Source organism: Lepidochelys kempii, chromosome 15 (genome assembly GCF_965140265.1).
Source record: "Lepidochelys kempii isolate rLepKem1 chromosome 15, rLepKem1.hap2, whole genome shotgun sequence".
Classification (NCBI taxonomy): domain Eukaryota; kingdom Metazoa; phylum Chordata; order Testudines; family Cheloniidae; genus Lepidochelys; species Lepidochelys kempii.
Window position 1 is genome coordinate 26,947,701 of NC_133270.1, and position 18,998 is coordinate 26,966,698.

The 18,998-nt window shown below is 39.9% G+C and overlaps 1 protein-coding gene across 5 annotated transcripts in view; it reads right to left on the reverse strand.

Moving 5' to 3' along the window:
- The window catches only part of ZCCHC8 (zinc finger CCHC-type containing 8), a 31,338-nt gene extending 12,584 nt beyond the window's left edge, over positions 1–18,754 (reverse strand). The window contains exons 1-10 of one of the 5 annotated variants that reach the window (XM_073313349.1): positions 18,528–18,754; positions 16,458–16,500; positions 15,004–15,078; positions 12,985–13,090; positions 11,515–11,592; positions 11,078–11,181; positions 7,816–7,881; positions 5,454–5,514; positions 3,910–4,052; positions 2,819–2,961 (exon numbers count right to left, since the gene is read on the reverse strand). In XM_073313349.1, coding sequence (XP_073169450.1) covers positions 2,819–2,961; positions 3,910–4,052; positions 5,454–5,514; positions 7,816–7,881; positions 11,078–11,181; positions 11,515–11,592; positions 12,985–13,090; positions 15,004–15,078; positions 16,458–16,500; positions 18,528–18,717 — 1,009 coding nt within the window. In that variant the 5' untranslated portion in view covers positions 18,718–18,754. Of the gene's footprint in view, positions 1–2,818; positions 2,962–3,909; positions 4,053–5,453; positions 5,515–7,815; positions 7,907–11,077; positions 11,182–11,514; positions 11,640–12,984; positions 13,091–15,003; positions 15,080–16,457; positions 18,458–18,527 lie in introns of those variants that run through there. The other 4 variants (XR_012155122.1, XM_073313346.1, XM_073313345.1 and 1 more) reach the window with 4 other exon arrangements.
- Positions 18,755–18,998: the final 244 nt, after the last annotated feature.

Here is an 18,998-nt window from a genome sequence, read left to right on the forward strand (position 1 = left end):
CTGAACTAAAATAATAAAATGAACATTTTCTCATGAGGTTTCATCAAGAAGCACCACTGTCTGAAGTTTTAAAACCAACTAAAACACTTGATGAACTAGGAATGTCCTCCATCTTCTTTTAACACATTCAGAATTGGACAATTTAACCAAGCTAGGCACAGAGCAACACAGCCCTGAGAAACAAATATCTAAGACTCTGGCAACAATTTCTATGTGGATGTGGTTAATGAACCATTAACTAAGGACATGAGTGTGAAAGGAGATACAACTTAATCTAAGTAAGCAAGACTTATAAGGTTAATTAAAGTTTTACAATAAACGTTGAAGTGTGTGCAAAGCCTGTGTAAGGAGAGTGGATAGGAGAAATGTGTGCTAACAATTTGTGCTAGTCATAGGCTTTATTGACGCAGTCTGGATCAATTGAATTTTCTTGAGAGAATGAACTGGAAGAGCAACTGATAAAGAATAATGTCACTCTGAAGAGAAAAGAAGATTAATTATTTTTTCCATCATCTTAAATACCTCAGTCAGGTAATACACATGATAGGAAATCAGGAGATTGTCTTGTATCGTTGCTACTTAACTGTGGGGATTGAGAATAATCAGCATTAAAATGTAACGAAACTGGCAAACTACTCAGTAATAAATTAAGTCTTTGGGTTTTTTATTTTTTTGTTTAAAAAAACAGAGAAGAGAACTTGGGCTTTGATATATGCTCTAGACTAGTCTGAATGAGGGAGTACAAAACACTAATACAGAAATAATTACGGAACTTTGAAAAAGTGTGATCAAGCAAGAGCAGGTCTGACAGCAGGTCATATATGAAACTTAAATAGCTTTTCCACAAACTCCATGGTCTAGTATCAGAGGTTTAAAAGATAGTGAGATCAAAGGGACAAAATCCTTCCAACCATGTGATTAAGTCATTTCAGCAAGAGCAGAGCTGCTTCACTGTCATAGCAAAGCTAGGTGTCAAGCAGTATTGGTATTTTTAAATATGACTGGAGAAACTAAGAGAAAAACTGGCTCACAGCAGTCTCAACCTTTCTTGTAAGGAGCACATCTGATGCAGGAAGAAAACAGCTACCAGAGAAAAAGAATGTGTTATGTGAGGGCTATTGCTATTATCCCTATTTCTATCCATGCATTCCCCAAAAGCCAAAGAAAAATCCATTAGCTTTGCAGCATGCCCTAAAATTGAAGCTCTGGCACTCCCAGAAATGGTTATAAATCCAAGCTTTAGCACGCCAAGATCAAAGTCAGTGTCAGAGCCCAGGACCATTCAGAAATATTGCCTTGTAACCAAACCACTCCTTTTTAAATCAGGGCAGGGTGGTGGTGGTGGTGGTGGTGAAGTCATGTGCCTCTGCGGACAATTGTATGAACACAAGGAGCTTGGCTTGTTTAGCCTAACCAAAAGGAGGCTGAGGGGAGATAGGATTGATTGCTCTCTATAAATATATCATAGGGATAAATACCAGAGAGGGAGAGGAATTATTTAAGCTCAGTACCAACGTGGACACAAGAACATATACATATGGATATAAACTGGCCATCAGGAAGTTTAGACTTGAAATTAGATGAAGGTTTCTAACCTTCAGAGGAGAGAAGTTCTGGAACAGCCTTCCAAGGGAAGCAGTGGGGGCAAAAGACCTATCTGGCTTCAAGATTAAACTCGGTAGGTTTATGGAGGAGAAGGTATGATGGGATAACATGATTTTGGCAATTAATTGATCTTTAACTATTCACGGTAAATATGCCCAATGGCCTATGATGGAATATTAGATGGGGTGGGATCTGAGTTACTACAGAGAATTCTTTCCTGGGTATCTGGCTGGTGAATCTTGCCCACATGCTCAGGGTTCAGCTGATTGCCATATTTGGGTTGGGAAGGAATTTTCCTCCAGGGCAGATTGGAAGAGGCCCCAGGGGTTTTTCGCATTCCTCTGCAGCATGGGGCACTTGCTGGAGGATTCTCTGCCCCTTGAAGTCTTTAAACCATGATTTGAGGACTTCAATAGCTCAGGCATAGGTGAGAGATTTATTGCAGGAGTGGGTGGGTGAGATTCTGTAGCCTGCATTGTGCAGGAGGTCAGACTAGATGATCATAATGGTCCCTTCTGACCTTAAAGTCTATGATTCTATGAATTATTTTGCAGTCTATCTTCAGTAGAATGCCAGGATGACCAGACAGGGACATCTCCCACACAGGAGAATGTGAAAACAGGAAAAAGAGTAAACTAAAAGTAACTCTACTGCAACCTTGATTGTTTTCATACCATCTCTCTCAACTAGTGGCAATTATAACTAAGGCTACGTTTATGTCATGGAGGTCATGGAAGCCGTGACATTTTATGCGTCAGCCCCTAGGTCTGCGGGACTGGAGCTAGCAGCCAGTGGGGCCCCAGCAGGAGTCCAGCAACAGGCAAGGCTTTTCAAGGTCTCCCTGCAGGGTTTCAGTGACAGGTGACAGCCTCTTCAGGGTTCCAGCACAGACAGCCTTGCGGAGGCGGAGGAGGGTGCGAGAACCCTGCAGCTCCCAGCCACCACGGTGGCAGGGGAAACTGTCGAGCCGCAGCAGCAAATGTCAGACAGGTCTCTCTTCCGTGAATTTTTGTTTACTGCCTGTGACCTGTCTGTGACTTACTAAAAATAACCATGACAAAAATCTTAGCCTTAATTATAACCCACAGTCAATGTCAAGCAACTGGCAAACTTGTATACTCAAGAGTTCAGTAGTTTCATTCTTCCTTTAAAGTAGGAAGGGAATGCGTTACCTCTACAGTCAGCTAGGCTTTCCTAGCTGCATACTACTTACCTTTTCCATCATAAAGTGCAAGTCCTGAATCCTCCAGTTCAGCCTCTTTGAGCCAACCTGGTGGGTAACCCAACTGGCGCATGCGATATATAAATGGAGGAAGACTCTTATCTGTGACACCAAGCGCATCTTGAAGTTCTTCACTAGATAGAACATAGGAATACCAAAACTCAAAAATAATCTTCCTATAACCATTGTTATATATTTTAAGACTTTTAGTTGATTTAAGATTAAGTTACTCAGTTACAGAAGTCTCTAGTTATAAAAGCAAGACAGTCACCTTCTAGAGGAAAAAAAATTGAAGTTGTTTCATTTGTATACCTTGTTAATCCCTTGGCATATCTATTTGAATCATTCTATTAGATGCAGAACTACATTAATGTTAAAAATTACAAAGTTAAATGAGAAATCAGGAAATTAGAAAGCTAAAATTCACATTCTAACAGTTCTCATTCTGACATTAACTTGCCTATACAATGCAAATAAATGGATGTATGTCTAAATCTAGATCTTAGAAAGTTGCCTCTACTATGAGAGCCACAATTCATTCTGGATTTGTGAGATGAAACTTATAACCTTTAAGGTAATCTGTATAGGAAAAGACATCCTTCCTGTAAAGCTAGATTAAACTGAAGTGCTGTCTTCTTGTTAAACAGGATAGCCATATTTTATATAGAAAAAACATTTTAAATGAAAAGCTTAAAATTTCCTGAATCCAGCATGAACTGTTAATGGCCCTAAAAAAGGGTCACAGGAACCACAGAAATATTTGTAGTCTCCCTCATTAAAAGACTAACCTGAGGACTCAGTACATGTCAAATCAGGGAAAACTTTGGACAGGGTAGGATTAATGGGGAAAGTTTCAGCATGAAAAGAAAAACTTGAGGAATTTATCAACACATGAAGACATTTACAAAAGGGGTCTTAACACAACTGAAGATATAGTTACCAAGAGAATTATTATACAGTAAGTGACAACTTTTGTACATTACAAATAGCAGAAAAGTTATTTGATGCGTATGTGAGAAGTACAGTGATCCAATCAATGTGTGCGTGTGTGTGTGGGGGGGAGACACATGGGGGGAAAATACCTTATTATTCCTGGTTTAAACTTCCCAAACCTCTCTTCTACTTCATCTGCATGATAACGTTGCTGAAAGTTCTGGTTACTTGCTTCACCACAGGCTTCCATGAACTCTCTTCTTTTCTCACTTATACGGGTAGCGTTCCGTGGCTTAAAGACAATAGAGTTGGGAGACTCACCATAATGCAACTTGCAATTTAAGCACACAATTCACTCAACCCAAACCAAGTTATTAAAAGCTGCTTGAAAGTTACCCGTCAAGGGCATGGAACACATCTTACATCAAAAAACCAAGGCCAGCTCATTGTTTCACTGAATGGTTTCATTTTTATTATAACTTCCAGTGTAACTTAGAAATCTGCCAGCTTCAGTAGGAAAGCTAGAAACATGTAAAGAGACTTTTCTTTAAAAAGGAAGGATCAAACTACACCTCTACCCAGATATAATGCGACCTGATATAACGCAGGTTTGCATACAATGCGGTAAACCTCCGACACGCTGCTCTGAGCAGCGTGTTAAGGGTGCCGGGCTGGGGCCGAGGGGTTGGATAAGAGGCAGAAGGTCTCAGGAGGGGTCAGGGGCTCCCCCTGCCCCAGGTCTGGGAGGCAGGAGCGGGGGGTGGGGCCCGCAGTCCCAGAGTGGCCCGGGGGATTCGTGGGGGGCCAGGAGCAGCCCGCTCAGCTTCCCTCGCCCTGGCCCCAGCTGTGTTACTCAGGGGAGGGGATTTGGGGGAAGGGATCCCCCCTGCACTCACCGGCAGCAACGGAAGTGGAGCAGCCCGGCCCCAGCCCACTCCACTCCGCCAGCTCCCAGCTGCAGTGCTCCGCTTCCCACCAGAGGTGAGCGCGGGACCTTTCCCCAACCAACATGTCTGGGGCTGGGGAAAGGAAAGCAGAGCGGGCTGGGGCTGCATCGCTCCGCTTCCCGCTGCCGGTGAGTGCAGAGGGCATCCTTTCCCCAACCTCCCCACACTCACCGGTGGTAGGAAGTGAAGCAGCCCAGCCCCAGCCCGCTCCACTCCGCCAGCTCCCAGCTGCGGCACTCTGCTTCCCACCACCAGTGAGTACAGGGGGTGTCCTTTCCCCAACCTCCCCACGCTCACCGGCAGTGGGAAGCAGAGCACCGCAGCTGGGAGGTGGCGGAGTGGAGTGGGCTGGGGCCGCATTGCTCTGCTTCCCGCCACTGCCAGTGAGTGCCTGTTAGGGGGCAGGGGGCGAGAGGTCTCTGGAGAGGGCAGCCAGGGAACAAGGAACAGAAGGGCCAAAAGAAAGTTTGATATAATGCAGTTTCACGTACAACACGGTGAGATTTTTTGTCTCCCGAGGACCACATTGTATCAGGGTAGAGGTGTATTATGCTACGATAGGCTCATTTAAAATACTGATTTAAATCTCTGAAGTTACAAGTGTTACGGAGATATACAATACAGTTATTCATCTTTAATTAAAGATCATGACCAATATGATTCTTCCCATTCTACAAATGTCCTGTTGCACCGAAATATGTTTTGTGTAATTCAGAGATAATCTTAGATATTGAAGAAAAGTTTACCTTTGGACAATCTTTCATCTGATGCTCTTCAGAACCACAATTGAAACAATGAGGTTTTGGCCTGTTTAAGGAAAGCAATAAAATAAATTTATATTGTAAGTTTATCCCTTTAAAAGTGTACTTCTGAAGTGAAGTGCATACTTATTCTTCATTATTCTATTACATGCAGAGATTTACATTAACTTGAAATATATTCAGTTTTAAGAAATATGTAAAGTAACTTGTGTACTATACCTAAACATACATCTTCCTCCCAATTTTTGTAGTTTAAACAAAAATAAAAAAAAAACACATCTTCCTATTTAAAAAAAGTGTTTCTGTTGCTGTTAGGTGAAACATGAGAAACTAATCACGGAGAAAGCCACATAAAGCACTATCAAATGCAGAAAACAAAAACTGAAAAGATAAGAATTGAAGTAATATTTCCAGACAGAAATTAGATTATGTCCCTTTAGGAAGATAGTGACCATTAAAGAACTCTCTTTCCTTTGACTGAAATATGTTTTAATGAAAGTTATATAAATGTCAATAGTATGCTAGTTGCTTTGCAAATAGCTAGCAAGGTAAGATCAGGTTTCTGCCCCCCACACCTTACAATCTAGACAACCAGGGCGTAGGGGGCTATCAACCCTGTAATGGAAATATTGTGGGGGTTCTGCTGCCATGTGAACTCATGTAAGCCAGGGGGAGGGGAAGAGGCATGGAGGTGGCAACAGGACTCCCTGGGACTAGAGAAGCCGCTGAAGGGATGGGCACAGGACCTGGAGTGGATGAAGAGGCTGTGGTCCCACCTGGGATCAAGTGGGGGAGCAGGACCTGAAGGGGCTGGAATGGGTCTAGTAGCAACCCTGGGATCCTCCTTCCCAGCCTGGAGCCAGCTCCCAGTACCTCCCACTCTGCTCCCCCATTTGCAAGGAGCTTCCACGCTCCCTGCAGACAACACAAAGGCTGGGGGAAAAGATGGAAAGGAGAGAATTATAAAAGCGATGTAGTTGAAGGATTCAGTTAAAAGGACACTATCTACTTCACAGATATGCTGTAAACCATTATTTTCAGATGCTATACCACCACTCTGGATTATTATAAGAACATTTTAGAAATCTCATTTACTTGCTAATATGCTCAATTCACTGTGAATTTCTCTCATCTAGGAAAATGAAATTTGAAGCCAGTTTTAATTTTGTTTGTTGTCACAGATTCCTTTTCAGGTTCTTAGTGCTTCAGTGATTGGGTCTGAAATGCTGCAAGAGAATACTATCTTGTCTAAAAACAATAGCTCTTGGAATTTTTTTTAAATCATAGAAGTGTTTCTATTGATATTTGATTTTAAAAAGGTTGATTTTCAAAAGATTTAATATTTGGGCCAAGTTTAAATTTAGTGCCTCTTTGAGCACTTGCTTAGTTAGTTCCCTGTGTGCATGGTCACTTTTACCAATAGGATAAGGGAGAGCGGATAAAGAGGACAACCAGGGTTGCCAACCCTCTAGGATTGCCCTGGAGTCTCCAGGAATTAAAGATTAATCTTCAAATTAAAGACTACATCATGTGGTGAAACCTCCAGAAACATATCCAGCCAAAACTGGCAACCTTAAGGGCAACCTAGGTTTTAAGGTCTCTTAAAAGGGGTTTGTTTTTAATGACAGAATTGAAGGAGAAGGGGGAGGCATATTTGTTTTCTCAGAAGGTATGATTCAAACAGATTTGGTGCAAATTGTTCTCTCAGAATACTTTATCCACCATCTAGAAGTATCTACAGCGCAACATGGTTGCAAATCTACTTTTCTTTCAAAATGTAATATTTCACTTGAGTATGCAGAAGATTATAGAAAAGCTAAACTGAACTTGCCTCCATGACTACTATTTACATTTGAAATAAGGTATTTCAGATGCTGGAAAAACTAGGCAGAGGGTCATCCGGAATTTCCAAAGTGATCACTCTGCCGTAATTCTACTTTTCCTCACAATGGCTACACAAACTACTCCAAGATCATTTTCTATTAAATGCAGAGAAAACAGACAAAACAAAAAACGCTGCATAGAACAAAAGCTATGTGACAGCACCTCAATGCAAAGATGACAAGGACATTTATTTAAAAATGCTAGCTAGAAAAAGCGAGCAAAACACAAAACCAGTTAGTTCAGAAACAGATTTTTCTTACACATTAATTTGACTGCCTCTCTTTTGAGCATCCTATATTCCAAACAACCCAAAACTTTTCTAGTGCAAAATTCGATATTGTTAACTTAATTTAGGACAATAAAAAGCAATTTATTCCCCCACATACTGGACCCTAAAATGTGCATTGTGACTATTAAAAAGTTTTTAAATCTGAAAAACTTTATAGTTAAGATAAATACAAACCTTTTTGCTTTTACTTGTATTTCTTGCCCGTCCAGAGAGAGAATATGGCTGAAAACTTGCTGGTATCTTAGATTTCAATAAGGAACTGCTACTGTACAAAGCAGAATTTCAATCTTGTTTTAATTGACAGCGATAGTACTTTATACAGAAAAATGTCCCCATGGGTTAAGCTACAAGCGCATCCTCAAGAATAAGTTTCAAGTAGGGCTGTCGATCACTGTTAACTCACACGATTAAGTCAAAATTAACTGTGATTAAAAAAAAATAATCACAATTAATCACACTGTTAAATAGAGTATCAATTGAAATTTATTAAATATTTTTGGATGTTTTACATTTTCAATATATTGATTTCTATTACAACACAGAATCCAAAGTGTACAGTGATCACTATTATTTTTAATTAAAAATATTTGCACTGTAAAAATTATAAAGAAATAGTATTTTTCAATTCACCTAATACAAGTACTGTTGCACAATCTCTTTACTGTGAAAGCATAATTTACAAATGTAGGGTTTTTTTGGTTACACAATGTAAAACTTTAGAGCCTACAAGTCCACTCAGTCCTACTTCTTGTTCACCCAATTGCTCAGACAAACAAGTTTGGTTACAATTTGCAGGAGATAATCCTGCCCACGTCTTGTTTACAAGGTCACCTGAAAGTGAGAACAGGCGTTCATATGGCACTTTTGTAGATGGCGTTGCAAGGTATTTGCGTGCCAGATATGCTAAACATTAATATGCCCCTTCATGCTTCGGCCACCATTCCAGAGAACATGCTTCAATGCTGATGATGCTCATTAAAAAAAGTGTGCGTTAATTAAATTTATGACTGAGAATTTAGGACTCAGACCCATGGGGACTGAGACTGGGGGGAGAATTGTGTCTCTCCTGTTCTGTTTTATCTGCATTCTACCACATATATTTCATGTTATAGCAGTCTCGGATGATGAACCAGCACGTTTGTTTTAAGAACACTTGTACAGCAGATTTGGCAAAAACGCAAAGAAGGTACCAATGTGAGATTTCTAAGGATAGATACAGCACTTGACCCAAGGTCTAAGAATATGAAGTGCCTTCCAAAATCTGAGAGGGACGAGGTGTGGAGCATGCTTTCAGAAATCTTAAAAGAACAACATTCCAATGCGGAAACTACTGAACTCGAACCACCAAAAAAGAAAGCCAACCTTCTGCTGGTGGCAGCTGACTCAGACGATGAAAATGAACATACGTTGGTCCGCTCTGCCTTGGATCATTATCAAGCAGAACCCATCATCACCATGGACGCATGTCTTCTGGAATGGTGGTTGAAGCATGAGGAGACATATGAATCTTTAGCGCATCTGGCGCATAAATATCTGCGACGCTGGCTACAACAGTGCCATGCAAATGCTTGTTCTCACTTTCAGGTGACCTTGTAAACAAGACGTGGACAGCATTATCTCCTTCAAATTGTAACCAAACTTGTTTGTCTGAGCAATTGGCTGAAGTAGGACTGAGTGGACTTGTAGGTTCTAAAGTTTTACATAGTTTTGGTTTTGAATACAGTTATTTTTTTGTACATAATTCTGCATTTGTAATTTCAATTTCATTATAAAGAGATTGCACTACAGTACTTGTAGGAGGTGAATTGAAATATACTATTTCTTTTGGTTTTTTACAGTGCAAATATTTGTAATCAAAAATAAAAGTGAGCTCTGTACACTTTGTATTCTGTGTCATAATTGAAATCAATATATTTGAAAATGTAAAACATCCAAAAATATTTAAATAATTGGTATTCTATTATTAACCATGTGATTAATCGCAATTTTTTTTGATCACTTGACAGCCCTAGTTTCAAGTTACAGAAATTCCAATTGCAGTCCACTATAAACTTATTCACTGAAATATCTGTACAAAGGAGTCCCCACCTGAACGCTTGACTTACTCAGTATATATTGCCACCTGCCAAAACAGACAGAAGCTTCCTTGGCTAAGCCTAAAGGGAGTCTTCCTTTGGCCTTGCCACTAGAAGCTAAATTAAGGTGTATGTCACCCTTTATATATGTAAACAGACCTCAGAAATAAAAAGCAACAGATACATTTAAAGAAAATATCAAGGTTGAGACCAAAAGGTTTATTTCCCCCCCACCCCCTGCAAAGTGTTTCCCTTCTCCTTTACTATCAGACACATCAAACCATCCTCTTCTTTCATGTAGCTACTTTCTTGGAAGCCACTAAAATATTTACATTGACCAGAACCCTACTCTCTAAAGTACTAAATAGTAGAGAAGCTGTGCTAATTTCGATTTCCTGATAGTTTACGAAAAAGCAGACGACAGGAAGAGCAAATTATAATGTGATGTGTATGCGGTCAAAAGGCAGACATAACAAACCCAGGTTGGCCTGCTAAACAAATGGGATTTCTCACTCACTGCAGGCACACTTTAAATCTTTTACAGAATTATAAAGCAATAGGGCAGACATTTTGGGCTTCTGGACTGTGAATGTCCCCCTTTACTACAGTCCTAACAAAATGTAGAGATCCTAGAAATACTTTGTGGTGCTTTAAACAGACTTTGGCCTTTTTGCAGGCAGGAAGTGAATGGGAAGGAGAAGAGAAGAGGATAGAACATCCAATTTCTGTTTGTATTTTTTAATATATATAATTTCTTCTGAAATTAAGAACTATCACATAAATAAGAATGTTCTACCTGAGTTCCAGCTCTCAAATACTGAAGAGAGCAACTGGAAAAATGGATTAAAATATTCTCTGCTTAAATATGACTCATTTTCCCCCAAAAATTTCAAGATGTAGTTAAAATTTAGTCAAAACACCAGAGTACATTTAGGATTTGTTAGCTCTCCCTCCTCACCACTTTAAATAAATTGCTTTATAGAAGTAAACAGCCAGCATTTCTGAAATAAGCAGTCATTCCAGAGCCTGTCACACGTGGTCCCAACAGCAATTCTTGGATTGACAGCAGAGCATGTTTATGGGAATGCAACATTCATTCGTGCAGAACATGATTCCTTCAATGAACAAGTCAACCATATTAGACATCTATCATCCAACTACTTTAAAACTTTTGAAATACTAGTAGTAATAATAATACTTCAGTTGATTTCAGATACAACACTGATATGACCCAGCAGACTGTCATAGTTAGAAGTTTTAAAAAAAAATTGCAGAAAAAGTTTTAATCTCAACTTTGTGTCTGATTGTGTTATTTGGTTATATAAACAGAAAAAGGAGCTCCATTTTACTAAACAGGATACTTGGGTATTTCCCATCCTTCTGTCAGCTGTGGATTTTCATTTAATATAGGTTGTCCCAGTTTATCAAGACAAAAATTGGTAAAATACAGAACACTTCCTACAACCTGTTGAAAGAGTCAAAAAATTGTCAGTATTTCAATCAGATTACCTGATATTAGAAAGGCACAGTATTTTAATATTTCAAAAATAATGGAATTAGTTTATTTCCTATTTAAGGATTTAAACATAACAAAAACATCCCTCCATGCCTTCTGAATGTACATATAGGTAAATTTTCCAAGTATTATGCAGCTAAAGCACCATGAATTCTAATAAAGTCAATCAGAGTTACGTTGCTAAAACCTTGCATATCTTCATAATGACATTGTGGACTAAATGTAAGAATAGAACTTTGGAACTATTTGTATTACCAGTGAAGAATATAAAGTTTAACTTACACTGAAAGCTTCCTTAATTTTTTTTATTGTATTAGAGCTTGTCACTTTATGGTCCTCTTCCAACAGAATACTGGATGGCTAATATGAAAAGTCGAAAAAAAACCACATAAAAAACTCCTTAATTGCTGCAAATAAAACACAGATGATATAATTGCCAATTCCAGCTTTTCATTGCCATGTACACACAAATTAACCACATGCTAGTATATGAAGTATGAGACTTGTAGGCTAGTGGTAATACTGTGTACAACCCAAGATGCAACATGGCTAGAACCTTGGTGTCATGGGCTGAGAATGCTATGGAGGAAACATGCTCGGCCTCTGGGACGGCAAGAAGAAAAGGGAGGGTTGGGAGGAGAGGGTGAAGAGAAATGCCATGTTTCACTTAATGAACTATCTACTTCTAAGACAAAGAAGTATCTCCTTCCAAACGTTTAAGAAAAATATACCATTTGTAAGTAGCAGGAAAAAATCTTTCTGTAATTTGGATACACTAGCAGTGTGATATTGCAACCAAAAAAGTGGAGGGAAAAAACCCAAACCATTATCTTTCTATAAACTCAGACTTTAAGACCAGAATAGTCCATCATGATCATCTAGTCTAAACTCCTGCACATTGCAGGCCACAGAACTTCATCCACCCAACTCCTATCATAGGCCCATAACCTCTGGCTGAGTTACTAAAGTCCTCAAAATACGATTTAAAGACTTCAAGTTACAGAGAATCCACCATTTATACTAGTTTAAACCTGCAAGTGACCCACACCCAGTGCTGCAGAGGAAGGCAAAAAAAACAACAACTCAGGATCTCTGCCAATCTGACCCGGAGGAAATTCCTTCCCAATGACATATATGGCAATCAGTTAGACTCTGAGGATGTGGGCAAGATCCACCAGCCAGACATCTGGGAAAGAATTCTCTATAGTAACTTAGAGCCTTCCCCATCTACTTTGCCATCACCAGCCATTGGAGATATTTGCTGCTAACAGTTGCAGATCAGCTACGTGCCATTGTAGGCAGTCTCATACTCTCCACAAACTTAACTGGTTTCAAGACTGAACTTGATAAGTTTTACCCCACTACTCCCCTTGGAAGGCTGTTCCAGAACTTCACTCCTCTGATGGTTAGAAATCCATGTCTAATTTCAAGCCTAAACTTGCCGATGGCCAGTTTATATCCATTTGTTCTTATGTCCACATTGGCGCTTAACTTAAATAACTCCTCCCCCTCCCTGGTATTTATCCCTCTGATGTATTTATAGAGAGCAATCATATTTTCTCTCAGCCTTCTTTTGGTTAGGCTCAACAAGCCAAACTCTTTGAGTCTTGTCTCATAAAATAGGGTTTTCAGTCCTCCGATCATCCTAGTAGCCTGAACCTGTTCCAGTTTGAATTCATCTTTCTTAAACATAGGAGACCAGAATTGCACACAGTAGTCCAGATGAGGTCTATATTCTTTGAACTTATATACCTGAGGCTTAACATTGAAGTGGGTCCTTTCTGGTTCAGCTCTCTGTTGCTCCTCATATTTTTGAACTAAACTAGAAATAAAATCCTCAATTTCTTGATGATACTGCCTGCAAAAGGTAGAAATATAAGAGAATACAACAGACTGCATGTGTGTATTTAAGGATTCCTGAAACTGAAATTATAAATTTTGAACACTGTATTAAGTTACTTTGTTCAATGTTCAGGATAAGAATTTTATTTTGGAACCTTTTATTGCTAGATGTGTACATCTTAAGGTACAGCTGGTAAATCTAACTTTCATGCTGCCCCAATGTAACCAACACATCACATCTATAAATTGGAAAAGAAAGACGTACAAATGTATTAAAAAGAAAATTCAAAACTGCAACCATGCTATTTAATATATTTTGTGGATTTCAGAACTGGATTAAATAATGAAAAGAAATTAAACATAGACAAATGGAACTGGATGCCACATATCCAGCCACATAGTTAGATCAAGATTAGAACAAAAAAAACCAAAAACAAAAAATCTGGTTTTACATTAAAAAAATTATAAGTAACTACCAAGGACAAGGACACTTGCATAAGTAGTGTAAAATATTGGTTAAATATCAAGAAAGACTTTGTACTTGAGAAACTATTCCACAGTCCACTTTCTCAAGGAAAATGGTACAAGTCCCATTGCTTGGAATGCTTAAATTAAACTGGATAAAGTACTACAAACTGGCTCCAAGTAGGATATAGGACAAGGGAAAAATAGAAACAGAAATATACTACAGACCCAATAGTTATATCCCTCCTCCAACTTTTTCAGATTTTACAATACTTCACACTTCTTTTTCCACTCATTTGGCTGCTCTAAAATTGACAGACAAACCATAAGCATCAGTTTGTGGATTCTTTCAAAGATATTTTCTTTTTAAAAAATGATGTATATGAACAGCAGAAAAAGTCTAATGACTGTTTTAAATGAGAAATAAGTTAGCAACAACTCCAAATATTCCTTTAAAAAGAATATTCAAAATTTTGCAATACTAGTAACAAAGAAGTTAGTAATATTAGACTGCATGCTAAATTTCAGCCTTTAGTACCTATTTACAACCAAACTCCTGATGGCTTTATACTTTTATCTAACAGTTCTGTTACTTATAATACTGCAAAACAGTAGCAGCTATATTTAAAAGGGAAACAAACAACTGTTAAGTGACATTTCTATCTGAAAAGGTACATACAACTGTTAAAAGTAACCCTTACTATACTTAAAATTAGAGAAAAAGTTTTCAGTTTGTTCATTTTGTGCATTTGAAAGCAATATATATAGTCCGTTTCACTACACTGTAGCCAGATGACCTTCTTATCAGAAACACAGAGGTCTGGGGAACTCAGACTCATTTTCCTCAAGCCCTAAAAACGGTGATTACTAAAGCAGCAGCAGAGCTGAAACTGAAAATAAGAAGGGCAGCTGACAGGTATGTGCATAAAAAGGAAGGGAAGGAGAGGTATGTCTGAGAATATTTTGTATTGCCAATCTTGTGTCCATCTAAAGAGAGGCTTCTAAATATAAGCACTAAACACCCATTTCAGAACTTAAAGGATGTTCTGTCAAACACCTTTAAAAAAAGGTTTCAGAGTAACAGCCGTGTTAGTCTGTATTCACAAAAAGAAAAAGGAGTACCTGTGGCACCTTAGAGACTAACCAATTTATTTGAGCATAAGCTCACGAAAGCTTATGCTCAAATAAATTGGTTAGTCTCTAAGGTGCCACAGGTACTCCTTTTTCTTTTTGCGAATACAGACTAACACGGCTGTTACTCTGAAACCAGTTGGAAACAGGATATTAAAGACATTTTGCTATAACTGAATAAGTAACCAGGGTACAATAGGTTTATATTAGACTGTTGTAACACAGCCAAAGATGGGTTAATACATGTCACAGTTGCACACTAACAAATCCCAAACAAAGGCAATCTTAAAAGGGAATTAGACTGACACTTTATTAGCAGGGGAAGTTACTTACTTTGAAATAACGTTGTTCATAAATAAAATCTGTAACAAAGGTCCATCTAACTTAGAACTGTCCACTGAAAGTCCACTGGAAGGAAAAAAAGATACTGTAAAGTTACTGTGTAATTACTTTCCCCTCCTTTCTGCAAGAACAGTGTGTGCAGCAGCCCACCCATTTTATCACAGCAATGCCACTAGTCAAGGGGACTCTCACTTTCCCCAAGGCAGACACGTAGTAGGCTTGGCCAACACAAATGCTATTTGCTTTTCACCGATTCTGTTATTCTAGGCTACAGTTCTCCCACGGTTTAAATCCAGTTTTTACACCTCAAGCAATGCAGCAGGAAATGTCAATAAGTTGCTTGAAAGACTATTACTGCTTTCCTCTTACTAGTAATTGGCACATGTAAGAAATACAACAGGCTGCAGTTTAACTCAAAATTGACAGATCACCACAAATATATGTATTCAATTAGTATTTATTCAGTGAGAAATTTCCAACAGGTCAAAGTGATTATCAGATCTGATCATTATTGTTACTCAATTTCAGAGAAATCCATTTTCCTAAAGATTATGTCAACAGTTATTTATATAAAAAGATAAAACATCTTTAAATTCTACATATTCAAGTCTGAATGCACAGAGATCGTGTCCAGAGTGCTCAGACATTTTAGAAACCCAATAACTTTAAACACAAACAATAAATGAAACCTTTTCTAGAAAAGATCATTTTATACGTTCATGGTGCTCGTGTAGAAGATGGTGATTAGGCAAGCTACCTATGCTCTAAAAGGGTCTATGTTAAATATACTCATTGATTAGATCTTGTATTACTAAGGGCATGTCTGCACTACAAAGTTAAGTCAGTGTAACTATGTAAGCATGCACACTACAGCATTTCTCCTGCTGCTGTAACTCACCCGCTATGTCAACACAGTAAATCCACATGGACTAGAGGCATAAGGCTTAGTCAACATAGTTCGGGTTACTTGCATTGCCTGTTGGCTGTCAGGTTAACTGACAGCTCTGTGAGAGGGAGGGGGTGTTCCAGCTGTGAGCCCCAGCAGTACTGACAGCTGGAACCTTGCTGCCCAGTACTAAGAGCCCAAGCCGTGGGCTCCCCACAGAGTTCCCAGCTGGAGTCCAGCTGCCACCCAGAGCCCTCAGCTCGAGCTCCCAGCTGGAGCCTCGCTGTCACTGGGAGAGCCCTAGGCAGCAGCCAGGCTCCAGCTGGGAGCTCTGCAGGGAGCTGAGAGCCTGGGCTCTCAAACCCCCATTCCCCCGCCTTAAGTCACTGTAAGCGCTCCTGGTGAGGACACGTACCGCCAACAGAAGGAGAGCAGTGTGAACATGAAAAACTGCAGCAATTGCTGTGGTGGCCGTAAGTTGGCCTAACATAGGTCCATTTTATGTCTACAATACACAATTGCTTGAGTGTTCCAACTTGAAAAGTCAATATTAACATACCTTGGTCGTGTCAGAATCTTCAGTTTTCTTCTAAGTTCTTGATGTTAATTACTTGTCAAGGAACACAGGTTTCCTCTATATTAATCATTAGAATCAAAGTATACCACTTTAAGAAAGAATCAACTCTTACAATAGTTGTACTGAACAGCGAACAGGATTTTGGGCTCTTTCACTTACTTTACTGCACTACATAAAGCCATTCATAAACTCACCAACCAAAAAACTGAACTTAGAGGGCTAGAACAAAGTGAGTGTGAAAAGCAGATTTAAAGAGAGAAAATTGTCTCTTTCTAAACACAGACTCACAATATGCACACATACCACAATGATAGTATTTTGTCTCTACTTGATAGGCATCTACTCTGGATGATACATCACTCCCATGGCAGAAGCTATAGTTAAAATTACTCAAATAAAACTGACCAAAGCAAGCATTACAGGGAGAGAAAGCAATGCAAGGAAAGTCAGAAGTAAATGGAGAACTAAGATATGGACAAGTTCAAGCCTAAAACTATAAGTTGTGAAAGGAAATTTAAAGAACCAGACAGTGATCATCATTTAAAAAACCCCACTATACAAAGACAAATATGCTGAATAAATTAAGAAATACAAACAGGCAGGACTAACAGTCACATTTGGCCCTGGTATACATATTTCCTCCACAAATACCTTCATCCCCACAAAAGGAAAAAACATTAAATTTAAAAGGAAACTCCAAATACTTTACTCAGTCCAGCAGTTTCACAGTTTGAAAGTGCCAAGAAATACTTCGCAGTTAGACTAAACAAAACAGGAGAATAAAATTTTAGCTACAAAGAGCATTTCCGAGTCCACCTTGTTGTCACCTTGCTTAAAAACAAGTTAACATCTAAGACACTGGTAACTCGGGACGCACTGTAAGACTACAGCTTTTATTCTGGTTTAAAATTCAACATAAAAATGTACAAATTGATTTTTAAATTCTAAACTATAAGACGCTTATTGGTGCTTTCCTTTAGTCTGGAAAACAAATAGGTTGAAGTACCAAGAGAAAAATTGTTTTTTAAATACACTTTCCATCTCATTTACACATTTTTAGTTGTAACACAAGATGATCAAGAATCCAAATCTTTCCACCACAAAAACAAAAACTGAAAACTCAAGGCCAAAGAGGATGAAGAGGAATTCAGACCTGCCAACTCTCTTTCATTTGAGGAATGAGAGCCTTCTCATTTTAGATTAATTGGTAAAAAATTGTTTAACTAACAAAAACACAAGCCAACCAACCCCCAAAACCCGCATCTCTCACCCTCATATGATGAAAAGGACTGTACAAAAACTATTTCATTTAAATTACTCTAAAAAGAATTGCTCTTCAAGTTACTTACTTACCATTTTGTTGGATTACATAAAGTTACAAAATGCAAAAGTAATTCAGAACAAGACGAGCATTGCATCCATCCCTTCAAACTAAAAATGATCTTTCAAACGGTCAAAGCTTGAGACAGCCGCAAAAACGTGACCCTCAGACCAGCCAGGGATCTTTTTTCTTTACTGTAACATCCAATACCCCTAGGAATCCAGACTTGTTTCAAACTATGATGATTTGAGTTAAAATCACTTTTTTCTTTAAAGGAGATTTTTAAAACAGCTCATCAAGCCATACTTTGTGTTATTGCCCAGATGACACAGCCCCAGAGAAAATCACTACGACCTGAGTGAGGTGGCGGAACTCACAGCAAAACCCAAACTAGACTCAGTGACCACGGAGTAGCAAGGCCTCACCCCGGTGAAGCAGAGACCACGTTCATTAGGGGGTGGGGGGAGGAGGAGGAGAGAGAAAGACACCCCCACGCCGCCACCCCGGCAGTAGGGAAGAAGCGGCGCCCCTCCTTTGAGGGAGAGTAGAGGGGCTGAAAGGTTTTGTGCCTCGCGGGCCAAGGAGACTCCTCAGCCCAGGCCCCGGAGAAGCAGGAACTGAGGCTGCGCCGGAAAGGAACCAGCATGAGGGTCGAAACTAGACCGCGGCTCGGGCTGTTCCCTGCCCGGGGATGAACCGAAACCAGGCCCAGATCCCTCCTGTCAGGATATTCTCGGACCGCAGCTGCCGCACCGTCTCCTCGGAGTCCCTCAGCCGCTCCCGCAGCGTCTCCTTGGCCTCCTCCAGCTCCTCGTCCTCCTCGAAGCGGGTATGAAGCGGCTGCGCCGCCGGGGCCGCTGCCTCGTCCCCGTCCAGCTGCTCGAAGAGCTCGCGATCCCCGAAGTCCACCTCCGCCGCCATCTTAGGCTGCGGCAGGAAGCGGGGGGGAGCGGTCAAGGGGCAAAGGGCAGAGGTAACGGCCGCCGCAGCCGCTCAAAGCGCGGAGGGTGGGGGAGGAGAGGCGGAGCGGGATCTCCAACGGCAACGGCCTCGTCATCGCAGAGTGGCGGTGGCCTCCAAAGACTGCAAATCCCGGCATGCAACAGCGCAATTTAATCATAGCGGTTTATAGGCCAACGACGCTTTACAGTGTAGCATTAGAAGTCCACGGGGCGGGTTTACAGCAAGAAGGAGCGTGGCAT